Source organism: Vanellus vanellus (assembly GCF_965231255.1).
Source record: "Vanellus vanellus genome assembly, chromosome: 3".
NCBI classification, from domain to species: Eukaryota; Metazoa; Chordata; class Aves; order Charadriiformes; family Charadriidae; genus Vanellus; species Vanellus vanellus.
Window position 1 is genome coordinate 70,269,499 of NC_138907.1, and position 18,597 is coordinate 70,288,095.

General features: G+C 40.8%; 1 protein-coding gene across 1 annotated transcript in view; it reads right to left on the reverse strand.

Moving 5' to 3' along the window:
• TPD52L1 (TPD52 like 1) overlaps positions 1-16,845 on the reverse strand; it is a gene marked incomplete at both ends in the record, with an annotated part of 56,108 nt that extends 39,263 nt beyond the window's left edge. Inside the window, 2 exon segments of the mRNA XM_082481469.1 lie at positions 16,766-16,796; positions 16,798-16,845. Coding sequence (XP_082337595.1) covers positions 16,766-16,796; positions 16,798-16,845 — 79 coding nt within the window.
• Positions 16,846-18,597: the final 1,752 nt, after the last annotated feature.

Here is an 18,597-nt window from a genome sequence, read left to right on the forward strand (position 1 = left end):
TTCCTCATATATAACAGAATAGAACTGATTTGATTCATACTATCAACTTCACTGCAGAGCACAAGGTGAACTCAGCCTTGTTAATTACAGCCTCCCCTGAGTGGGAAGATAAAGAGCAGCAACACAGATGCTGAATGCCTGCCTGACACCATACGCAAGAATAGAGCACCACCCTTAAGCACAAAACCTTTCAAAAAACATGAAAGCATATAGAAGCAGTTGATACCTTAGCTATTACCCAAAAATCAGCTTGCCAAGAAAAGCTAGATTGCCAAAGTCAGAACAAAAGAAAAGCACATTTATTCAGTAGGAATACTCCCAAATCACCCTTATTAACACCCCTCCATCTCTATACACAATTGTTGTTTGGTATTTGTTTGAGGATTAATAGTGTTGCTATGGGAATCAGGCTAAACTTAGTCCCCACGGTCTTGAAAGCAGTCTCTTTTTCCATGGATGGAGGAGCAGCAGTACAGGGTAGCTCTTGGAAATGCCAGGAGGAATCTCAGGGGCAACAGGGTTAAGGCTGAACACCCTTAAGCAAAGTCTTGGGGTAGATGCGAGATGAGGTGATCTTGGAGCAACAGATACTTGAGCTAAAAAGGCAGCAGATCTGTGCTCAAAGCATTAGTTTGGGATTGGCTAGGCAAAGAGGCCAGAATTGTTGGACAACAGTTAGGTAGAGATGGAAGCCAACCTGGGCCAAACCCACCCAAGGCAACTGAGTAACACTTAACTAGACCCAATGATCAAGTTCAAACTTCAAGACTGAACTGAAATTAAAATCCATTCCAAAATAGCACATGCATGTCAATCCTCTGCATGATCCTCTGAGACGTCATCCAGTGTCTGTCCCAACTGCTATCTCTTGCTTCTCATTTAAATCCTCTGAAATCTAGTCTGACCCTTCAGTCTCTACTTTCTTGCTCAAGCCACTACCAGAGTCCTCCCTAATGGTCACTGTCCCTCCGCAAAGGCTTCACTTCAGTCATCTCACAGTTCCAGTCTGAACATCTCTCCACTGTGCTGTGGGTTGCAGTCTTCTTTCAGCCAGTCTCAGTTCTGACACCTTCTCACACAAGCACTATGACAAGTAACCTACTCTCTCACTTTTCCCTTGCTGTTCACAGTCTTTGTCTTTCCTTCATTATCCTTGTTTTTTCCAGCCACACCTAGTAGCGCTAAGTCCTGGACTTCACCTTCTGTTGCCATTCTACTCTGTTGAAGACAGCTTTACTGGTATCCTCTCACTCCTTATGACTGGTCACTTCAGTCCTGGGCCAGGTCTATCAGCATAGGCAGGATGCTTCAGTTCTAGTGACAGGTCACCTGAACTTCTCAGTTTCTTTTCCCTACTTGGGCAACAGAAACTCATTTCTTGAATCTGACCTGAAAAGATCTCTTCACCAGTGTCTGGCACTACCCTCACAGACCATTGCTGTAATTTCTGTCTTAGTCTTCAGTTTAGGAAAGACAAGAATAAAAAAAAAAATGAACACATTTGGAAGAAAACAAGCTTCCTGAGCCAGAAGAGATCTCAACTCTTCCCATCCAGAATGTAAACCTAGAACTTTGTCCCTGTTCCCTGTGATTTATATCCTACAGAATTTAGCATCCACAATTTTAAGCAACTGCACAGCAAAGCATGCAGGCAAGGTTCCCAACATTTTGTTCTTCTTAGTCTTTTTTTTTTTTTTAACTTACGTGCTTGTCCCTGTTTCTCCTTTAATAACCACTGAGTCCCAAGCTCTGTATTAGATTTCAAACAGAGTTAGAGGTCTCTTAAAACAAGTTTAATGAAAACAGTCAGTTGGTAGAGAAGATTTAAAGTGATTTCACAAAGAGAATGCTAGATGAGCTCATCCTTACATGAGGTATCAGAAAAACCAAACAGGGAAGGAGGGTCATTTATAAAATCTGCTTTACAACAACAGAAAAAAAGGTCCCAGTTTGTACTTCTGGGTACCACAGCATCCATTCCACCAAAGCACACCTTCTGGTGACGTTCCTACAGCACCTTACCCAGGAGGAGTTCAGCACAGCCTCGGGAGGAACTATAATATTAACTTGATTCAAGAAAGTCAGCCAACTACAAGACACAAAACCACAGGAAATAAGGCTATTGACTTTTTCCTACTCATAAGACAACTTGTTAGTTTTGCAGTCTCCAAGGAGAACAGGAATCTGCAGCAAAATTCACACCACTATATAATTCTACTCTGTGCAGGAAGCACAGCCTCCTCTCAACCTTCCTTGTAGAGTCCTTTGAACTAAGCAGCCTGAGAAATATACCTTTCAGACATTGGTTATAGATGCACCAAGTACCGGAGCATAATGGAATACTGGAGCTCAGTGGGATTGCTGTTATGTCTTGAATTAACCGCATGAGTAATTCTTTAAGAATCAAGGAAGAAGATAGGATTTATTTCATATGTTTAATCTAGCTACACATTTTGTTAAACACACTTAATCTAAGAATTCACGAAAACACACAAGGATGAGCTGATTCAGCTAAATGGTTAGAGATGAGTCCCAGAATTTAAGCATTTTTCTACACTATATAGAAGACTGCCAGATTTAGGTATCTAAAAGCCAAAATTTTAAAATAACATTGCATTTTTATATTTCACCATGTACATCCCATTCCAACAATTATGTTGGAATTCCTTCACCCAGGAAAAAAGAAATCTGCACTTTAGCAATGCAGACATTCCTCTGTGCGCACATACAGAGATTCAGTTTATACATACAGTTCCTGCAGCTGAGCACGTAACACAGCTCTTCTTGTTAGTTTCACACTTCTTCCTTTGGGGGTAGAAGGTACATAACTGGTTCCCAGTTCACCTGGAATTAAATATATCTACATAGTATATATCTATATAGATAACTATATATCTATACATAGTCATAATGTATCTATATTTATATAATCTGTAACTTCTCACAGAAACTAAAATACAGAATGGCATTTTGATCAGAAGTCCAAGCCAAATCTTTCCTGCAGCACTGGAATATGATGGGTTTCACAGTGCACCTCGATTTCCATTTGCTGATCTATATGCAAACCCCATCTTTCTCTTTAAATTTAGGCTATCTTAAAAAATAGTATTCAAATGATCATTAGCCACTTATTAGAATAAGCTTGTTGGGAAGTTGTAAATCTGGTCAGGTAACATTTCAAGGCTCTTTTTCCCCCGATAGTTTACTGAAAGTATGGAGAAGCTGTAAAATTAATTTAAGTCATTCTTTCTCCTAACTTACAGGATTAGGGAAAATATTACTTACTAACTCTCAGTTAAGGCTCCTTCAGACAAAATATAGGAAGCATAAAATTTCAAAGTTAAACATTTCCCAATGGCTAAATTTGTTTTCCACGTGAAGTGACAAATATATGCCCAGTCGGAATCATTACTGCCAAATTACCAGATGGTAGTTTATGTGCAGGGAGCTAAAGCTGTATTACCTGCATGCTCACAAAAGTAAAGACACTAAACAAGCCTACTCTGCTAGGGTTCCTACCCCTGATTATTACATTTAACTCACTTCACCGAACTGAGACACAGTAATTCTAGAATTGCAAGATATCTGATAGTCCCCAGACCAATACATAATGATGCTTTAATCCTGCTAAATAAAAGTCAAGTTCGACATAGTCAATGGCATCGCTAAAGCAGCAACAATAAGGAGAGGGGTTACAATTAGGACATGATTATATTTGCAATGAAGCGCAATATAGGTCAGCATCCAACAGCTTAAACTCAGACTACACTTGCATCAGTATGAAGTTATTCTTCGCTAGTTAGCCGTGTTGGCTAACACAGCTTATCAACTCAGGCACGCTGATTACATAACATACATAACATACATACCATACCATACCATACCATACCATACCATACCATACCATACCATACCATACCATACCATACCATACCATACCATACCATACCGCTCTGGAGCTTTGAGCTAGGACCTCTGCTCTGGATCACATGTGTAAATTGCTCAGAGGTTGTGGGTATCTCTGCACTGTGCTACACCGCAAAGACAGCAGAACGTTTCTTGCAGTTACTGCTTTCTCTCTCTAGATACTGCCATCTCACACGCTTACAACTACAGTGTCCAGACTGAGGGGAGTACTGTGAGACCATGACAATGACTTAGCCGTACTTTAAGGGCAGGTGTCCAAGGAGCAGCCTAGCACCCTCCAGTGCACTTATAAGTGGGCTTATATGACATCCCTTAAAGTACTGCTCACACACAGTCTCAAAATCCTGGGCAAGCATTCCTCTCCTGCCCAGCTACATAACCTGACAACACACAGCTAGTTGGGCTGGGAGAGACAGTGTTTTTGCCTAAAGATGCATGGAAGGTTTGGTCACTTTGGGAAGGGAGTTATATGAGTAGCTGAGATGTTTTCAGGATTAACAAAACCTTGATGGATATTTGGTAGCAGAAGAAAGGAAAAAAAAAAAAAGAAAAGGAAAAAAAAGTCAATCTGAGGTTCCCAATGCTCCTCCTTTTCCTGACAAGTATGTTATGTGCTTCTTCATGGAGGAGTCCCATTCAAGCTGCATTGCCTGCTCCCCTTCCCCTGAAGATCACGCCTTGTTTCTAGCTGTGGTCAAAACTGGAAAAACTGGAATTATGATACTTATTAAAATTGTTCAGATGCACAGCTGCTATAATTTTAGGACTATACCACTAACCAGGTGTGGAATCAGGAATTAACTTTCACCCACTTAGAACAGCAATTTAGTGGGGTGAGTGAATAGCTTCTGCTTTACTTTGTAGCATAGGCGTTGCAAGATTCCCAGAATTAATTAGGAGCTTCATCCAATAGATCACCAGCCATCACAAGAACCCATTGCATTGATGTCCTGTATTTTTCATGTCCTTTACTAACAGCACAACATTTTAGGCACTGACCTTCACATATTTGTCTAAAGTAGAGGTTTTTCAAGTGTCATTCAAGCAGGCCACTAACAGATAGGACATGAGAATATGGCCCATGCACCAGTACTTACTAGCATCTATTTTCTTCTCCTTCTCCATCTTGTCCAGATTAGGCCAATCCTGGTTCTCCTGAATTTAATTTCAGTTGCCGTGCCTGGTACCCAGCAATTCTCTTCCAAAGAATAATCACACAACAGGCATCAATGGAGCAGAAGCCATCTTAGAACCTATTCCATGAACTTCCCACCCCTCATACTCCATGGTCAGATCTTGTTGCCTATTCCCTTCACTTCTTTCAGTTGCAATCAAGCTCAATCAGGATTTAGCTCTGGGATGTTCCATCACAGGACTCTGCCCAGAGACAGATGCAAGACCCAGCCCACCTCCCTCATTATCTCTTCCAGACAGCCCCTCTTCTTGTGGCCTAAGATTGCTGGGGACAAGGTCTGAAGGTCCCTATGGTTTCATACAACCTTATATTCCTACAACAAATTACACTAAGAATATACTCATGTAACTCATTTATCCTCCACAAACAGCCAAACGAGTGATTGTCTGGACATATGTTACTTCAAAAGAAAAAAAGCGCCTTCACAAAGTATGTGAAAACATATAATAGGTATAAATCAGCATAAAGAGCTGTTTGGCTTTTACTTTAAAGAAAGTTTTAGTACTTACTGTCACATATAATTAGATAAAATATGCAGGAAATCTGAGAAGTATGGGATTATCAGTAATTAGGACCTGCAAGTCACACAGAAGGATCCAACTCAAAACAGCTGAGTGAACAATCCTTTGTATTAGGATATTTACACAGAACAAGTAGGGTGTGGACAGCTGAGGGAACACATTTACTGTGATCTTCTGAAAGACTCATACCACAAGATAATACAACAACCATACAAAGAGCTACAGTATGCCGAAATTTGGGTCTTTTTAGTCTAGAGAAAAGACGACTGAGGTGGGATCTTATCAATACTTATAAATACTTAAAGGGAGGGTGACAGGAGGATGGGAACAGTCTTTTTTCAGTGGTGCCCAGTGACAGGACAAGAGGTAACAGGCACAAACTTGAACATACAAAGTTCCATCTTAACATGAGGAGGAACTTCACTTTGAGGGCGGCAGAGCACTGGAACAGGCTGCCCAGAGAGACCGTGGAGTCTCTCACTCTGGAGACATTCAAAACCTGCCTGGGTGCCATCATGTGCAACCTGCTGTAGGTGACCATGCTTTGGCAGGGGGGTTGTACTAGATGATCTCCAGAGGTCCCTTCCAACCCTGACCATTCTGTGATTCTGTGAAACAATTCACAGGCATTTTTGAGTTTTCTCCCAAAGTTCACGTTAGTTGTAGCTGAGATTAGTAACTAGTTTTACATTCTGCTGTTAAATCTGATTTAATGCAAGAAAGTGTTTCAACACTGATCTGTACCGTGCAAATGTTTACTACTAGAATTGTAGGGATGACAATAAATAACCCACTTAGAAATTACAGGATCTGTAACCATCCCACAAAATTTAAATTAAATAAAGAATACAATGATAAAATCCAAGACAGATTTTTAGATTCACTGAGGTATCTGAAGATTAACTGGATGAAGATGTTTTAATTAGTGGTCTTTTTATGTATTTTTTTCCATATTTGTCTCAGGCTCATGTTCTAGAGTATTATGTATCAGGCTAATTTTTGTATGTTGACCTTGTTTAAAACAAAACAAAACAAAACAAAACCCACACACACACTACTGGCAGTGATGTCTCTTGAATTAACCATGACAGCAAAATTAAAGGCAAGAACACTAAATTTTTGCTGGTGTACATACTCTGATATTCATTTCAGGGAAATATTTAGATGATCCTTTATTATAACAAAACAGTTAAGAACTGAAGCCCTTTTAATGCTTTAATTTTTTGTTTCTCAACCAGTTAAAAATAGCATACCTACTTTGTTATCTAATATTCATATCAAATAGTGAGAAAACATCTTCTAATTGTATAAACCTTCTAGTAAACAAAATTACATGTTATAGCTTCTTTTGCCATGTCGATATATTGCAGCTAATAGCATAGCAGAAGAACAGAACTGTTTATTTAAAATTGGAAAACACTTGTTTACAAATTTAAATTGTAATTAAGTCTTCAAAGGCACGAAATGGTAAGTAGAACAAAGGAACTCTCCAGACATTGCATTAGCATCTTTGATCTTCTTTCTAATGTAGTCTTAATGCTAGATATAGAGATTAAGGGGGGAAAAGGGACTAGAAGAATGTACAGTAATTTACTATATTGATCAGAAAAACTATTAAAAATTGCATGTATTTCCACTACTACTTTTTCCACGCAGAAGTTATTACAGGAGGAACCAGCCAGAAAATAAACTGCTTGAAGGAAGATCTTCCCTTCTGTGTTTGGCTCTAACTGTGGACGAGCCTGAACTTCTTGAGCCTAGACATTACTGTACACCCTGCCTTTCTCCTAGAGGACTTAGAACTCAGAGTAGAAGGAAGGTTGATTTTGAAGCTATGAATGGAAAATAAAACTAGAGGCTGGATTCATCTTCAGGGAACTACAGTCTCACCTCTGTGCCTGGCAAGATCATGGAGCAGATCCTCCTGGAAACTCTGCTGAGGCACATAGAAAACAAGGAGGTGATTGGTGACAGCCAGCATGGCTTCACCAAGGGCAAGTCATACCTGACAAATTTGGTGGCATTGTACAAAGGGGTTACAGCGGCAGTGGATAAGGGAAGAGCAACTGATTGCACAAGTCCAGGTAGATGACAAGTGTTTGACACTATCCCACACAATATCTTGGTCTCTAAATTGAAGAGACATGGATTCGACAAATGGACCACTCGGTGGATAAAGAACTGGCTGGATGGTCGCACTCAAAGGGTTGCAGTCAACGGCTCAAAGTCCATGTGGAGAGCAGTGACGAGTGGCGTTCCTCTGGGGTTGGTACTGGGACCTGTACTGTTCAACATCTTTGTCAGCGACATGGACAGTGGGGTCAAGTTCACCCTCAGCAAGTTTGCCGATGACACCAAGCTGTTTGGCAAGGTAGACATGCTGGAGGGGAGGGATGCCATCCAGAGGGACCTGGACAGGCTGGAGAGGTGGGCCCAAGCCAACCTCATGCAGGTCAACAAGGCCAAGTGCAAGGTCCTACATCTGGGCCGGGGCAATCCCAAGCACAAATACAGGCTTGGCGGGGAATGGCTGGAGAGCAGCCCTGAGGAGAAGGACCTGGGTGTGCTGATTGATGAGAAGATCAACATGAGCCAGCAATGTGCAAACGCAGCCCAGAAGGCCAACCGTATCCTGGGCTGCATCAAAAGAAGTGTGGCCAGCAGGTCAAAGGAGGTGATTCTGCCCCTCTACTCCACTCTCGTGAGACCCCACCTGGAGTACTGCATCCAGCTCTGGAGTCCCCAGTATAAGTCCCACCTGCTGGAGCGTTTCCAGAGGAGAGCTACGAGGATGATCCAAGGGCTGGAGCACCTCCCCTATGAGGAGAGGCTGAAAGAGTTGGAGCTGTTAAGGCTGGAGAAGAGAAGGCTCCGGGGAGATCTTATTGCGGCCTTCCAGTACCTAAAGGGGGCCTACAGGAAAGCTGGGGAAGGACTTTTTATTAGGGCATGTAGCGATAGGACGAGGGGAAATGGCTTTAAACTAGAAGAGGGCAGGTTCAGATTGAACATTAGGAAGAATTTTTTCACTTTGAGGGTGGTAAGGCACTGGAACAGGTTGCCCAGAGAAGTTTTTGAGACCCCATCCCTGGAGGTGTTCAAGGCCAGGCTGGACGTGGCCTTGGGCAACCTGGTCTAGTGGGAGGTGTCCCTGCCTATGGCAGAGGGGTTGGAACTTGATGATCTTCCAGGTCCTTTCCAACCTAAACCATTCTATGATTCATCTTGGTTCAGACAGTGAAGAACTCATGACACATAGGTCATGTAGATCAAAAGTGTAAACATTAAACTAAATTGTAGCTTCTACTTCCTGCAATCATGGGGGTTCAATCTTCCTTCTCCTCTGTGCATGCTCCTTGGAAGAGAGAGATGGATGGGCAAGTGTCTTTATTTCCTCTCTCCACTGGGCTTTGGGTTGGGGGTAGTGTCAAGGAGAAGGAAGAGCTGTAGGACACAGTCTACCATCTCAGAATAAGTGTCCTCAGTCATCCTGGAGCAGCTCCTTACAGACCTTACTAAGGCTTTCCATTCCATCCTTTAACCTCTGCTAAACCAGGCATTAATAACAAATCTATCCATAGCTATGGATAGATTGGCAGGTTTCCAAACAAAGGAACACTTTTACTCAAAGCTCCTGGAAAAACAGCCAGTTGTAGTGTGCTAATTCTTTTCTCTGTTTTAGTAAAATAAAAATAAATTAATCATACATTGAGGATCTCGCTATGTTTTTTTTTTTTCTGCCAGAAGCCATTAACACCACTGTGGATCTAGGCCAGTGAAGAGAGACAAGCTACACAGAAACAGCTGGCAGAAAACAGACTCTACAGATTGGCCACTGCACCAAGAAGCCATGCACATTGGTAAGGAGTTTGATAGTCATCCCAAAGACGAAGTGCAATGGATAACAGTGAGAAGAGCCATCATGGTAAAAAAATATAACACACACTAAAAGTAGGTACCAAGCTTCAACCTGAGAACTGATCTTCCAAACAAAATAGTTATCTGAAAGATCCAGAAATGCTCAGTAGGCACAATCTTATGAATTGTATCCAATAGCTAGCTCTCTTTGTAGAAAATAATAATCCTGCCTGCCTGGGGAAGACAAGGGCGACATTGCTTTCTAAGCTGTAGCTATGGAAATACATTTCACAACAATTGCTTTGTAACAGTTTAAAGACAGCAGATGCTTCTTTCTATTATGTCAATACTGAAAGTAATGACAGTATTGTACCACTTACTGTGCTTTCTATTGATCATTCTGCACAACTTTCTGTGAGGTCAAGGGTAAGAGAAAGATGCCACAAGTGGAAGGGTTATCATCTCTTTTTCTTTCTTTAGGCAGAACAGAAAAAAAAAAAAAAAAAAAAAAGATGAAGTCACGATGGAATAATAGGGAATGAGAAAGTAGATGACACTGAGTCACAAAAGAGACTTGTTCTCTACAAATAAGGTACTCTAGAAACTGTAACAGACTGCATAAAACAAATGAAGGAATAAAGCATATATAATCAGACTAGAGAAAAAGCAATGTAGGGGAAGATAAGAGCTATGACATGGAAATGCTGGCAGTCAGAGGTGGAAGTTGTCAGTCAAATTTCTTAAACCCACCCTTTCACACTAAAAATACATGAAGGTACATTTTTCTAATCTCAGAATAGACAGGCACCTTAGGTCCCATCCTCAGCTGGTAGAAGTGACTGCGATCCCATCAATTGTATAATTAAGCTCACACACCTGCTTCACTGAATCAAAACCACAGAAACTTAATAGTAGGATTTAATAACCTCTCTCTCCTAAGAAATGATCGGTTTATTGTACTTTTCTAAAGCCAGGTGCAAAAGAATATCACTAGATAGCAATCTAACTGCAGTACAGTTAAACTCACAAGCCTCCTCGATTTCCAACAAAGTATCTGTACTGCAAGAAGTGATAAAATTGTATTTTTTAATTAAAATTAAATTCTTGAAGTAGCTATAATTTGTATCCTTTAGATGGCAAAACACATAATTAACAAGATCTTTACAAGTCTAATTTAAAAATGAGCAAAATCTTGCCGCAGCCAGCAGGTTGCTTTGCTTTCCCACATCCCCATCCAGCTATCACAACACGTAAGGCAGATGTGTCACTTTTGATCCTGTAAACTTACTAGGGAAAATACACCGGAAAAAAATATAACTGGGCACACAACAGATTCTTAATTCTCTTCAGGCTCAAATTCATTATTCCTATTGCTTTAATACAGATTAAATGCCTCAGCATTGTTGCATATACTAAAATACACATTTAGGAATGCTGAGAGAGAAGGGACAAATTATCCTCCCCTACTTTTGCTCAATCTCTCACATTGGGAGAGTAAAGATAACAGTTTTTAAGGACCAGGACTGTCTTTTTGGATACAGCTTGCCACAAAAGGTTGATGATCTGTAACTAAGCTTTGTAGGCAGCATCATAATTATAAATTAACAACAATAAATCACTCACTAAGTTGGGATAAAGGCACAGTTGCTGTCCCCAGAGTTTTTCTTACATGCTTATCTTAGGAATGTAAGAGCTTAGGGCCACCAAGAAGAGGCAGGGAATCAACATGCTCCTCAGAGCAGGCACATCTTGGGTCGTGCATCCCCCCCCGCCTCAATTTTTAAGCACCACCTGCTTCAGTCTGCAATATCCTTTTACCCCTTCGTAATTAAGACTAGCTACTTTGCACCGGTGCCCTTTCACTTTCCTAAGGCGGGCTATCTGACAGTGTAGACCTCCTCCAGGCTTCCCTAAACAAACTTGACCTACTGTTGGATGCATCTACCTGCAACATAATTACATTCCCATTTAAAAATAATAAAAATAAATTCATTTATATTAATGTTATTTGAAAACAATCCATTTTACCAGAGACAAAGGCCGTATGTTCCCTTGCACAGGCCCTTTGTTTAAGATAAAACAAATTTTTATTTGTTAAAACACATACTCCAAATAAATTGAAAAACTGCTCTAATTTGTGCCATTTCGTGCCTTGCAGCTAGGTAGCCATTGTTGTGGCAGGCTGCTCTGATAAACCTGGAATTTAGAGTTGGAGCGACACTCATTCTCTGGACACAGGCCTCACACAATACTTCTCAATCAGAATAGCACCATCTAGCTGGGCCTGTTCAACTCAAAATTTCATTTGTTTTTCCTCCAGGTTTTTTTTTTGCCAACACCTTGAACTGTGAAATGAGGCATTTATTATTCCGCTCTTAATGTTAAGCTCTACGTTCTGGCCTTCAGAGTTTTTGGCATCATTAATTTTGTGGCTTTGCCCACTCAGTGTTTTGTAGCATGTCATTACAAAGAAACGTGTTTGCTTAGTGAGGTTGTGGGTGGAGACATCTGGGGTTTAGGGCCCTGGATATCTGTGAAGTTCCCATAGAAACAGGTTTCTTGGCCTTTCCTTCTGCTGGGTAGGGTTTGAAGACAGGAGGCATGCCTCTGCAGTTGGCCCGAGTTACACAAATGACCGTATCCGAGAAGGGTTGGCTAATTATCAGACAGGAGACAGAGATTGACACTTCCCAGCCACACTGTACTGTCTCAGTCTGAGGTCTCTGATTTACCTTCAAGGACCAACCAAAATGGAAGTCGTCACAGTCACAGCATGGTTTTTTCCTCCTTGAAGATCAACAGGGAAGATAAGCACTGAACCACAGAGGGTCAGCTTCTCCAACAGCTGCTCTGGACACAGGTAGTGGCAGGCCAATCAGTAGGAGAAGGAAGGGATTTAGCTAAGCACATGGCATGAGTTGCTACACCCTTGAGGTTGCATTAGATCACATTCAGTGGCAAGAACATCACTCAAACCTCTACCTTAATCCATATAGGTCACCCAGTCTGTTATCATGCCTATAGTGACCTCGGTATCTTAAGAAGGTCTAGAAAGAGCACAAGACAGTCCTTTTCTTCTCTTCACTCTTCTACTAACTTATGTAAGAAGACTTTTCTGAGGATGTTCTTGCAGGATGGACAACACAATATACTTTTCCAAAATAAACTAGTATTCCAATGCTTGCATCTCTGCTAATAATTTCCATTCACATCTTCATCCCTATTCAACTTAATTGTTAAAATCTTATTCTCTCTTACCCTTCCACTGTCCTTGATGCCCACGTGCAGCACGTAACTATGACCAGAACACTGCTGCTCCCCTTTCAGGACGTGTTCATGCTCTGTACTTCTGTGGAGACCTGAACACAACCAAGCAGCCTTCTAATTCTGGGTTCTCGGTCTAAATCTAGTTCTTCGCTCAAATGGGTACAAACTGTTACATTTACATACGCTTCTTTATTCCATGTGATTAATGCAGACTTCATCTATATTGCTTATTATCTATGCTTCTCTATTTTTTGAAGCAATTTAAAACCACAAGGGGAGATGTATTTTTTCCTCTACCTGTAGTATTTGACTTCCAGTTTCCCGAAAATATCTGTTATTTAACTCCGCAAAGACCTTATTTAAATCTTCAAAACTGCATTGTGATTCAGTTTATATGAATAACATTATTCAGAAGCCTCTTTTTATTTTTAATCAGTCAGGCTGTTCAAGTAATTGTTCCTTCTTCACCATCTTCTTTTCTTTGCTATCAAAGCTTCTGCACCATCTGACCCACAACAGGACTGAAGGATTTACCCTTGCAAGACCACATGGCTTCACTGGTTCTTCAGTATTCTCATATGCACATAACAGTGTACAGCACTGGTGAGATAGTTTAATTACATGGCAAACATCATTCTCCCTGATTATGACTTTGATTCCTTCCTCCCACAATAATAAGTTAATAGCTGCCATCTGCCTATTAAAATACTTTGAGCAGAAGATAATCTTCTGTTCCTGGCATAATTGCCCCTCTAACTCTGTAATGTACATACATTTTACTTGTCTCTAAGGAAAATCTGGTTGTGTTTAAATACAACTATCTCTGATCACTTTTTAATAAAAATTTAGCATGCACCAACCTAGCAAGAGAAAGAACATAAAACATCTGAGGCCTTCAGAATATCTTCCTAACTAAACACACTTGCTCCAAATAATTCTCTAAAAATCTGTAGGCATCTCCTAGAGTGACCCATCTGAGATCTACGCAGCAGAGTTAAGAGCATTTTAATTAAAGTGTGAAACAGAAAGAGGAATTAGATAAGCACCTAAACTGCCTGAGCCAACATCAGCATGACAATTTGTTACTAAATCTACCTAAAGCACGATGAAAACAATTATTCCAAGGGAATTGTGCAAAAGTATTTTAAAACTTTTAAGATGGTTATGAGCAACCTTTTAGTAACCACAAACCTGCACCACCTTAGTTCCACCCAAGCAGCAAGGCAATTTCCTGGTGAGGAAACTGGTGAAAAGTGAACTATCTTAACAAACAGATGAACACAGAAAAACCAAACTCTACCAAAGAAGCAAACGTGGAAAGCATCAGCGCCCTTCAGCCACCATTTATAAATATTTACAGAATATAAATCATGCAGCCTTTTAAATCCATACCATAAGTAGTTTTTAATAATCCTGTCCATACTTCACTTATAAATTAGTAACTTTAATTATTAGGCAATTATTAAACACAACTTCGAAGTGTGGCACAGGTACTAAATAGAGACAACTTATGTATTTGGATGGATAAAGAGGAATGGTGTTTTACAAGTTAAAGCAGAACCCAGGCAGAAATCAGACTGTACAAAGGGAAAGAAAAAAAAACAGAAAGAATGGTCCTCAAAACAGGAAGAAATAGTTTAGGCAAGATCTGGACCCTTGGGGCCTGGGAAAGCAAATAACGGCTTTACTAACCAGCAAACAAAAGTAGCCCTTTCAGCAAGTAAACACATGAAAATAAAGTGCTACAAAAACATTTTGTGCAAACACTTTTTACTGGGAAAACCAACACCGTATCTATTGACACTTGATGCTCGCATAAATATCAAAAATGTTTTCAGAGTGTAATTTTATGTCTCTCTTCGCCAAAAGGACCACTAGAGCCCTAGTTCCTGTGCTACATTAAATGCTGAAACGAGTTTACATTATGAGGATCTGTTGTTGTTAAAAGTACTTCAAATTCTATTATCCTACAAAAACATTAAAAATCTAATTTTGCCTTTAGAACAGCAAAGCTGAGAAGTGACTGTTTTCCACTACACATTTGAAGTACTTTCATTACTTTAAAACACTTTACTGACTAGGTTCCTGGTGGACACCAAGGCTAACAGCATGCTAAGGTAAATTAGTGGCGATAGCAGGACAACTTTACAAAAACCAAACCCCAGAAGACCAACAAAAAAACCCAGAAGCAAGTATCTTTCCTGACAGCCCTCCTTGCTTCAGAAGGACCTGGCTGCTCAACGCATAGTGTTACCTTCCCTTTTCTGGAAGTGACACAGGACATTAGACCTTCTTCTGATCTTCATACCCACTACCTGTTTTTCCAAACGCCCTGGATTCTCCTTCAGTAACTAGAAGCACAACAACGTAAAAATTGCCCCAGAACTGTATCCCTGACTACATAGTTCCTAAGCGTCTGAAATTTTCATTAGTTGGACAAGAGACTAAACAAGAGAAGCAATTGCATCTGGCCACAGGATACACACACGTAACCATGAGTTATCCTTATTTCTATAAACCTGACTTTATAAATGTTACTGCTGTATTATTCTTATTTGGCTGTTGTAAAAGCCTTGGCTTTCGGCAACCAAAATGAGATGTCTTTCAGCAACCAGCCTTACATTAGAAAACTTAATGACAGATAGTGTGGAGAGAATACCAAAACTTCTAGCATTTTGTGTGACTATTTGCAGTGGGAACTTTCTTGTCTGCTTGGGGATCCAGTAGTGGATCCTTCACTTTGTCATGCCATTAACACCATGCCATTAATCATAGAATGGTTTAGGTTGGAAGGGACCTTGAAGATCATTGAGTTCCAAATCCCCTGCCTATGGCAGGGGAGACCTCCCACAAATACAGATACAATACCTTTTTACTGGAATAAGTGAAAAAGAATCAAAAAGTTCAAGAAATTTTACACAGAAGTAATTAACAAGAACAGCCTTTTAGAAGTCCTTTTTATTATCCAGGGAGTTTAAATCCTACAAGCACAGAAAAGGTACAACGTGCCAAGCAGGAGAGGGAAAATGGGAGATACTGTAAGACCTTAATCATCATGATAAGATGGTACTTGAAGCACTACCACTTCGCATATGTCACGTTCGTGAATTTTACACTTCCAGATAAGAACACTTGCAGAAAGAATCTCACTGCTGACATTCTACTGCTTTTTACAAAGTGAAAGAGAAAGGGAATGAGAGATGGCATATGAGAAAGAAAAGGAGATTTAGTGTTAAAGTGCAGTACAAACACTTGCTAAGTGACTGTGTCTTTTACCGTTATCCACCTGCAACAGTTAACCATGCCACGGATGCAGAAGTGTAATGATGATAGCCCAATTAGCTATTACATGGTTTTGATCCAAGGAATCTCAAAGGTGGCTAAGCAGCATTACCTCTGCCCTAGAGAATCAAACAAATCAGCTAATACACCAAAGGTTTTGGAGAAGGTCAGTGTGACATCTGATACTAGAATCCAGATTTGTCAGTCCCCTCTCACCATTTCTCTTACACAACAGGTTTAGAGACTGCAGCAGCCAAAAAGCCCAGTTCAGAGAGCAGCGATATGATTACAACAGACTACATTTCTAAAATATGGCATTGCCACTGTGCATTTCTATGAGATACAAATAAAACTAGACAAAACTAGGCTGCCCAGATCTCCTATATTACCCCAAGAGGTATTTGCTGATTAGTAAGAGAGATCTAATTTTACCCTTAAAACACTTTCTGAAACAAAGGCTGACTACAGCCTTTCTAAACCCAAATTCCAGGATTGTGCTAAAAACAAGCTACTAAACAATATCTAAATTTCTAAATACAGCCACACAGAACATACTTCAACCCCTCTGCAGTGTTCTGCCAAGCTTGTGCCACATCCTTGACCTTCAAGCAAAGGTCTTCATGGTCTAAGCAAAGCACCTTAAAAGTTCCACACATTTCTGTACTGTACTGTATTGCACAAGTCAGAGAGGCACATCAGAATGGCATCAGCAGACTCGTCTTCCCACTAGTGCACTTGAGAACATTGGCAGAGCAGACTCAGACTATACTTGTATTGTTTCACAGCAGGACTCATACCAGCAGTCTTGTACAAACAAGAAGGAGGAAAAAAAAAATAGAGCAAGAATTTAACAACAGGTTTTAGGGTTTGATGTGTTTGGATCTGCATATTCTGCATTTTATATCTTCATGGTTGTAAACCTGGGAAAGTTACAATGCTGTATTAAGACTGGCCCTAGATTTTATAGGAGGTATCTCTTATATCTCTTTTCCAAATCCCACTGTATTCTATTCTCAGTTCTCTTCTGTAGCATGAAACCACTCAAATTTTCTCAGCCTCAGCAAACTGAATTTCATCCCGTGACAGGTGTAATAAAACTAAAAGCAGTACAGGTTCAAAAGGGTAAAACAGAAGCACTGCATTTGATTTCAGACATTTATTTGCTTAAAATCTGATATACCACATAACTCATTCCATGCCTGTATTTTCCCTCCTTTTAGCATGAAAAGGATGAAAGCACAATTATCTCAAGCTCTGGGTGCTCTTGTTAAATATTTAAAAATCCTATTATAAATTACAACCCTACCATTTTCACTTGACCTCATCTTCATGTGATCTTATTAACAAGGCAGCTGAGACTTCCATCATGCAGTCAAATATGCAGGTTATCACTGGCTGGTTCAATTACCCCAGTATCCTCCTGACCCTTTGCGAAGTCCTCTCTCCTGCTTTCCATCGCAGGGCAATGGTGAGCTCCAGAGGACAGTAAGGAGTCAGCACAAACCCCTGGTTGACAAGAGTGAATCTTGAGGCATCAGAAGCATAGGTGGCCAGGCACTTTCCTTGAAAAGATAGGAACGTAAATGCATTTCTCACAATGGAAGGAACTAGCAGCTGCTGCTGGGAAAGAAAACTAAGATTCCTCTTGCCTCATCCTTCCCATTTTCCCACATGTATCAACACTGATCAACCTTTGTGCTAATGGACTTACCCAAGCAGAGGGATTTTCTTCTCACAGAACAATTCACACTAAATCAGCCCCAAGCCACTAGTTTTACTCTGCTTTTAAGGGAAAGGTGAACACAGAACAATACAGTCAGTGCTCCTTGGTAAAGTCACCAACCCCAAACATGAGACTAAGGAAGATACCGCCCTCTGTAGTAAGACTGTGCTTTGGTGTGACGGCCACAGCACTGCTGCTGCAGTGAAGTAACATCTCCGTGTGTTCCTTATCCCCACCTTCCGACTGTGAGACTGACTCTCTATCCAGATTCATATCTGTATTAGCAACCACATGAACAGCTGGTGAGGAAAAAGGGGGAAAGAATTCTGACCAAGCTGCCAATGCCCTGTTTTGATGACTCTTTTACACCATCTCACAGGTAACACGAGACCTCCTCGCCACTGCCTCCCACCATGGAAGACAGACCATCCGACTGTGAGATCACAGGTGCCACTGTGGCAGGGAGAGGGCCACTGGGATAGTGCTGCAACTTCTAATGATTTTCTTCAGATCGTAAGCTTCAGCCAAATGGCACGTGTCCCGGTGCTGCCCCTCTGCTCTGTAACCTCATGTGTCAAATGCAACTGGCCTGAGGATCACAGATGGAGCATGTCATCTGCACGCAGCAGAGGAAAGCAGCACAGTGCTGCAGGCCTGCGAGACACAGGCCTCAAGGAGGAGCATAACGTCTCAACTAACTACAGCTCCCACCACAATGCTTTACAGGTGCGTGCATAGCTGCAGCAAGCTATTATGGCTACAATGCACTGTTAGCAGAGGATGCAGAACATCTGTAAGAAGAATTGCTAGGACAGGGAGATGCC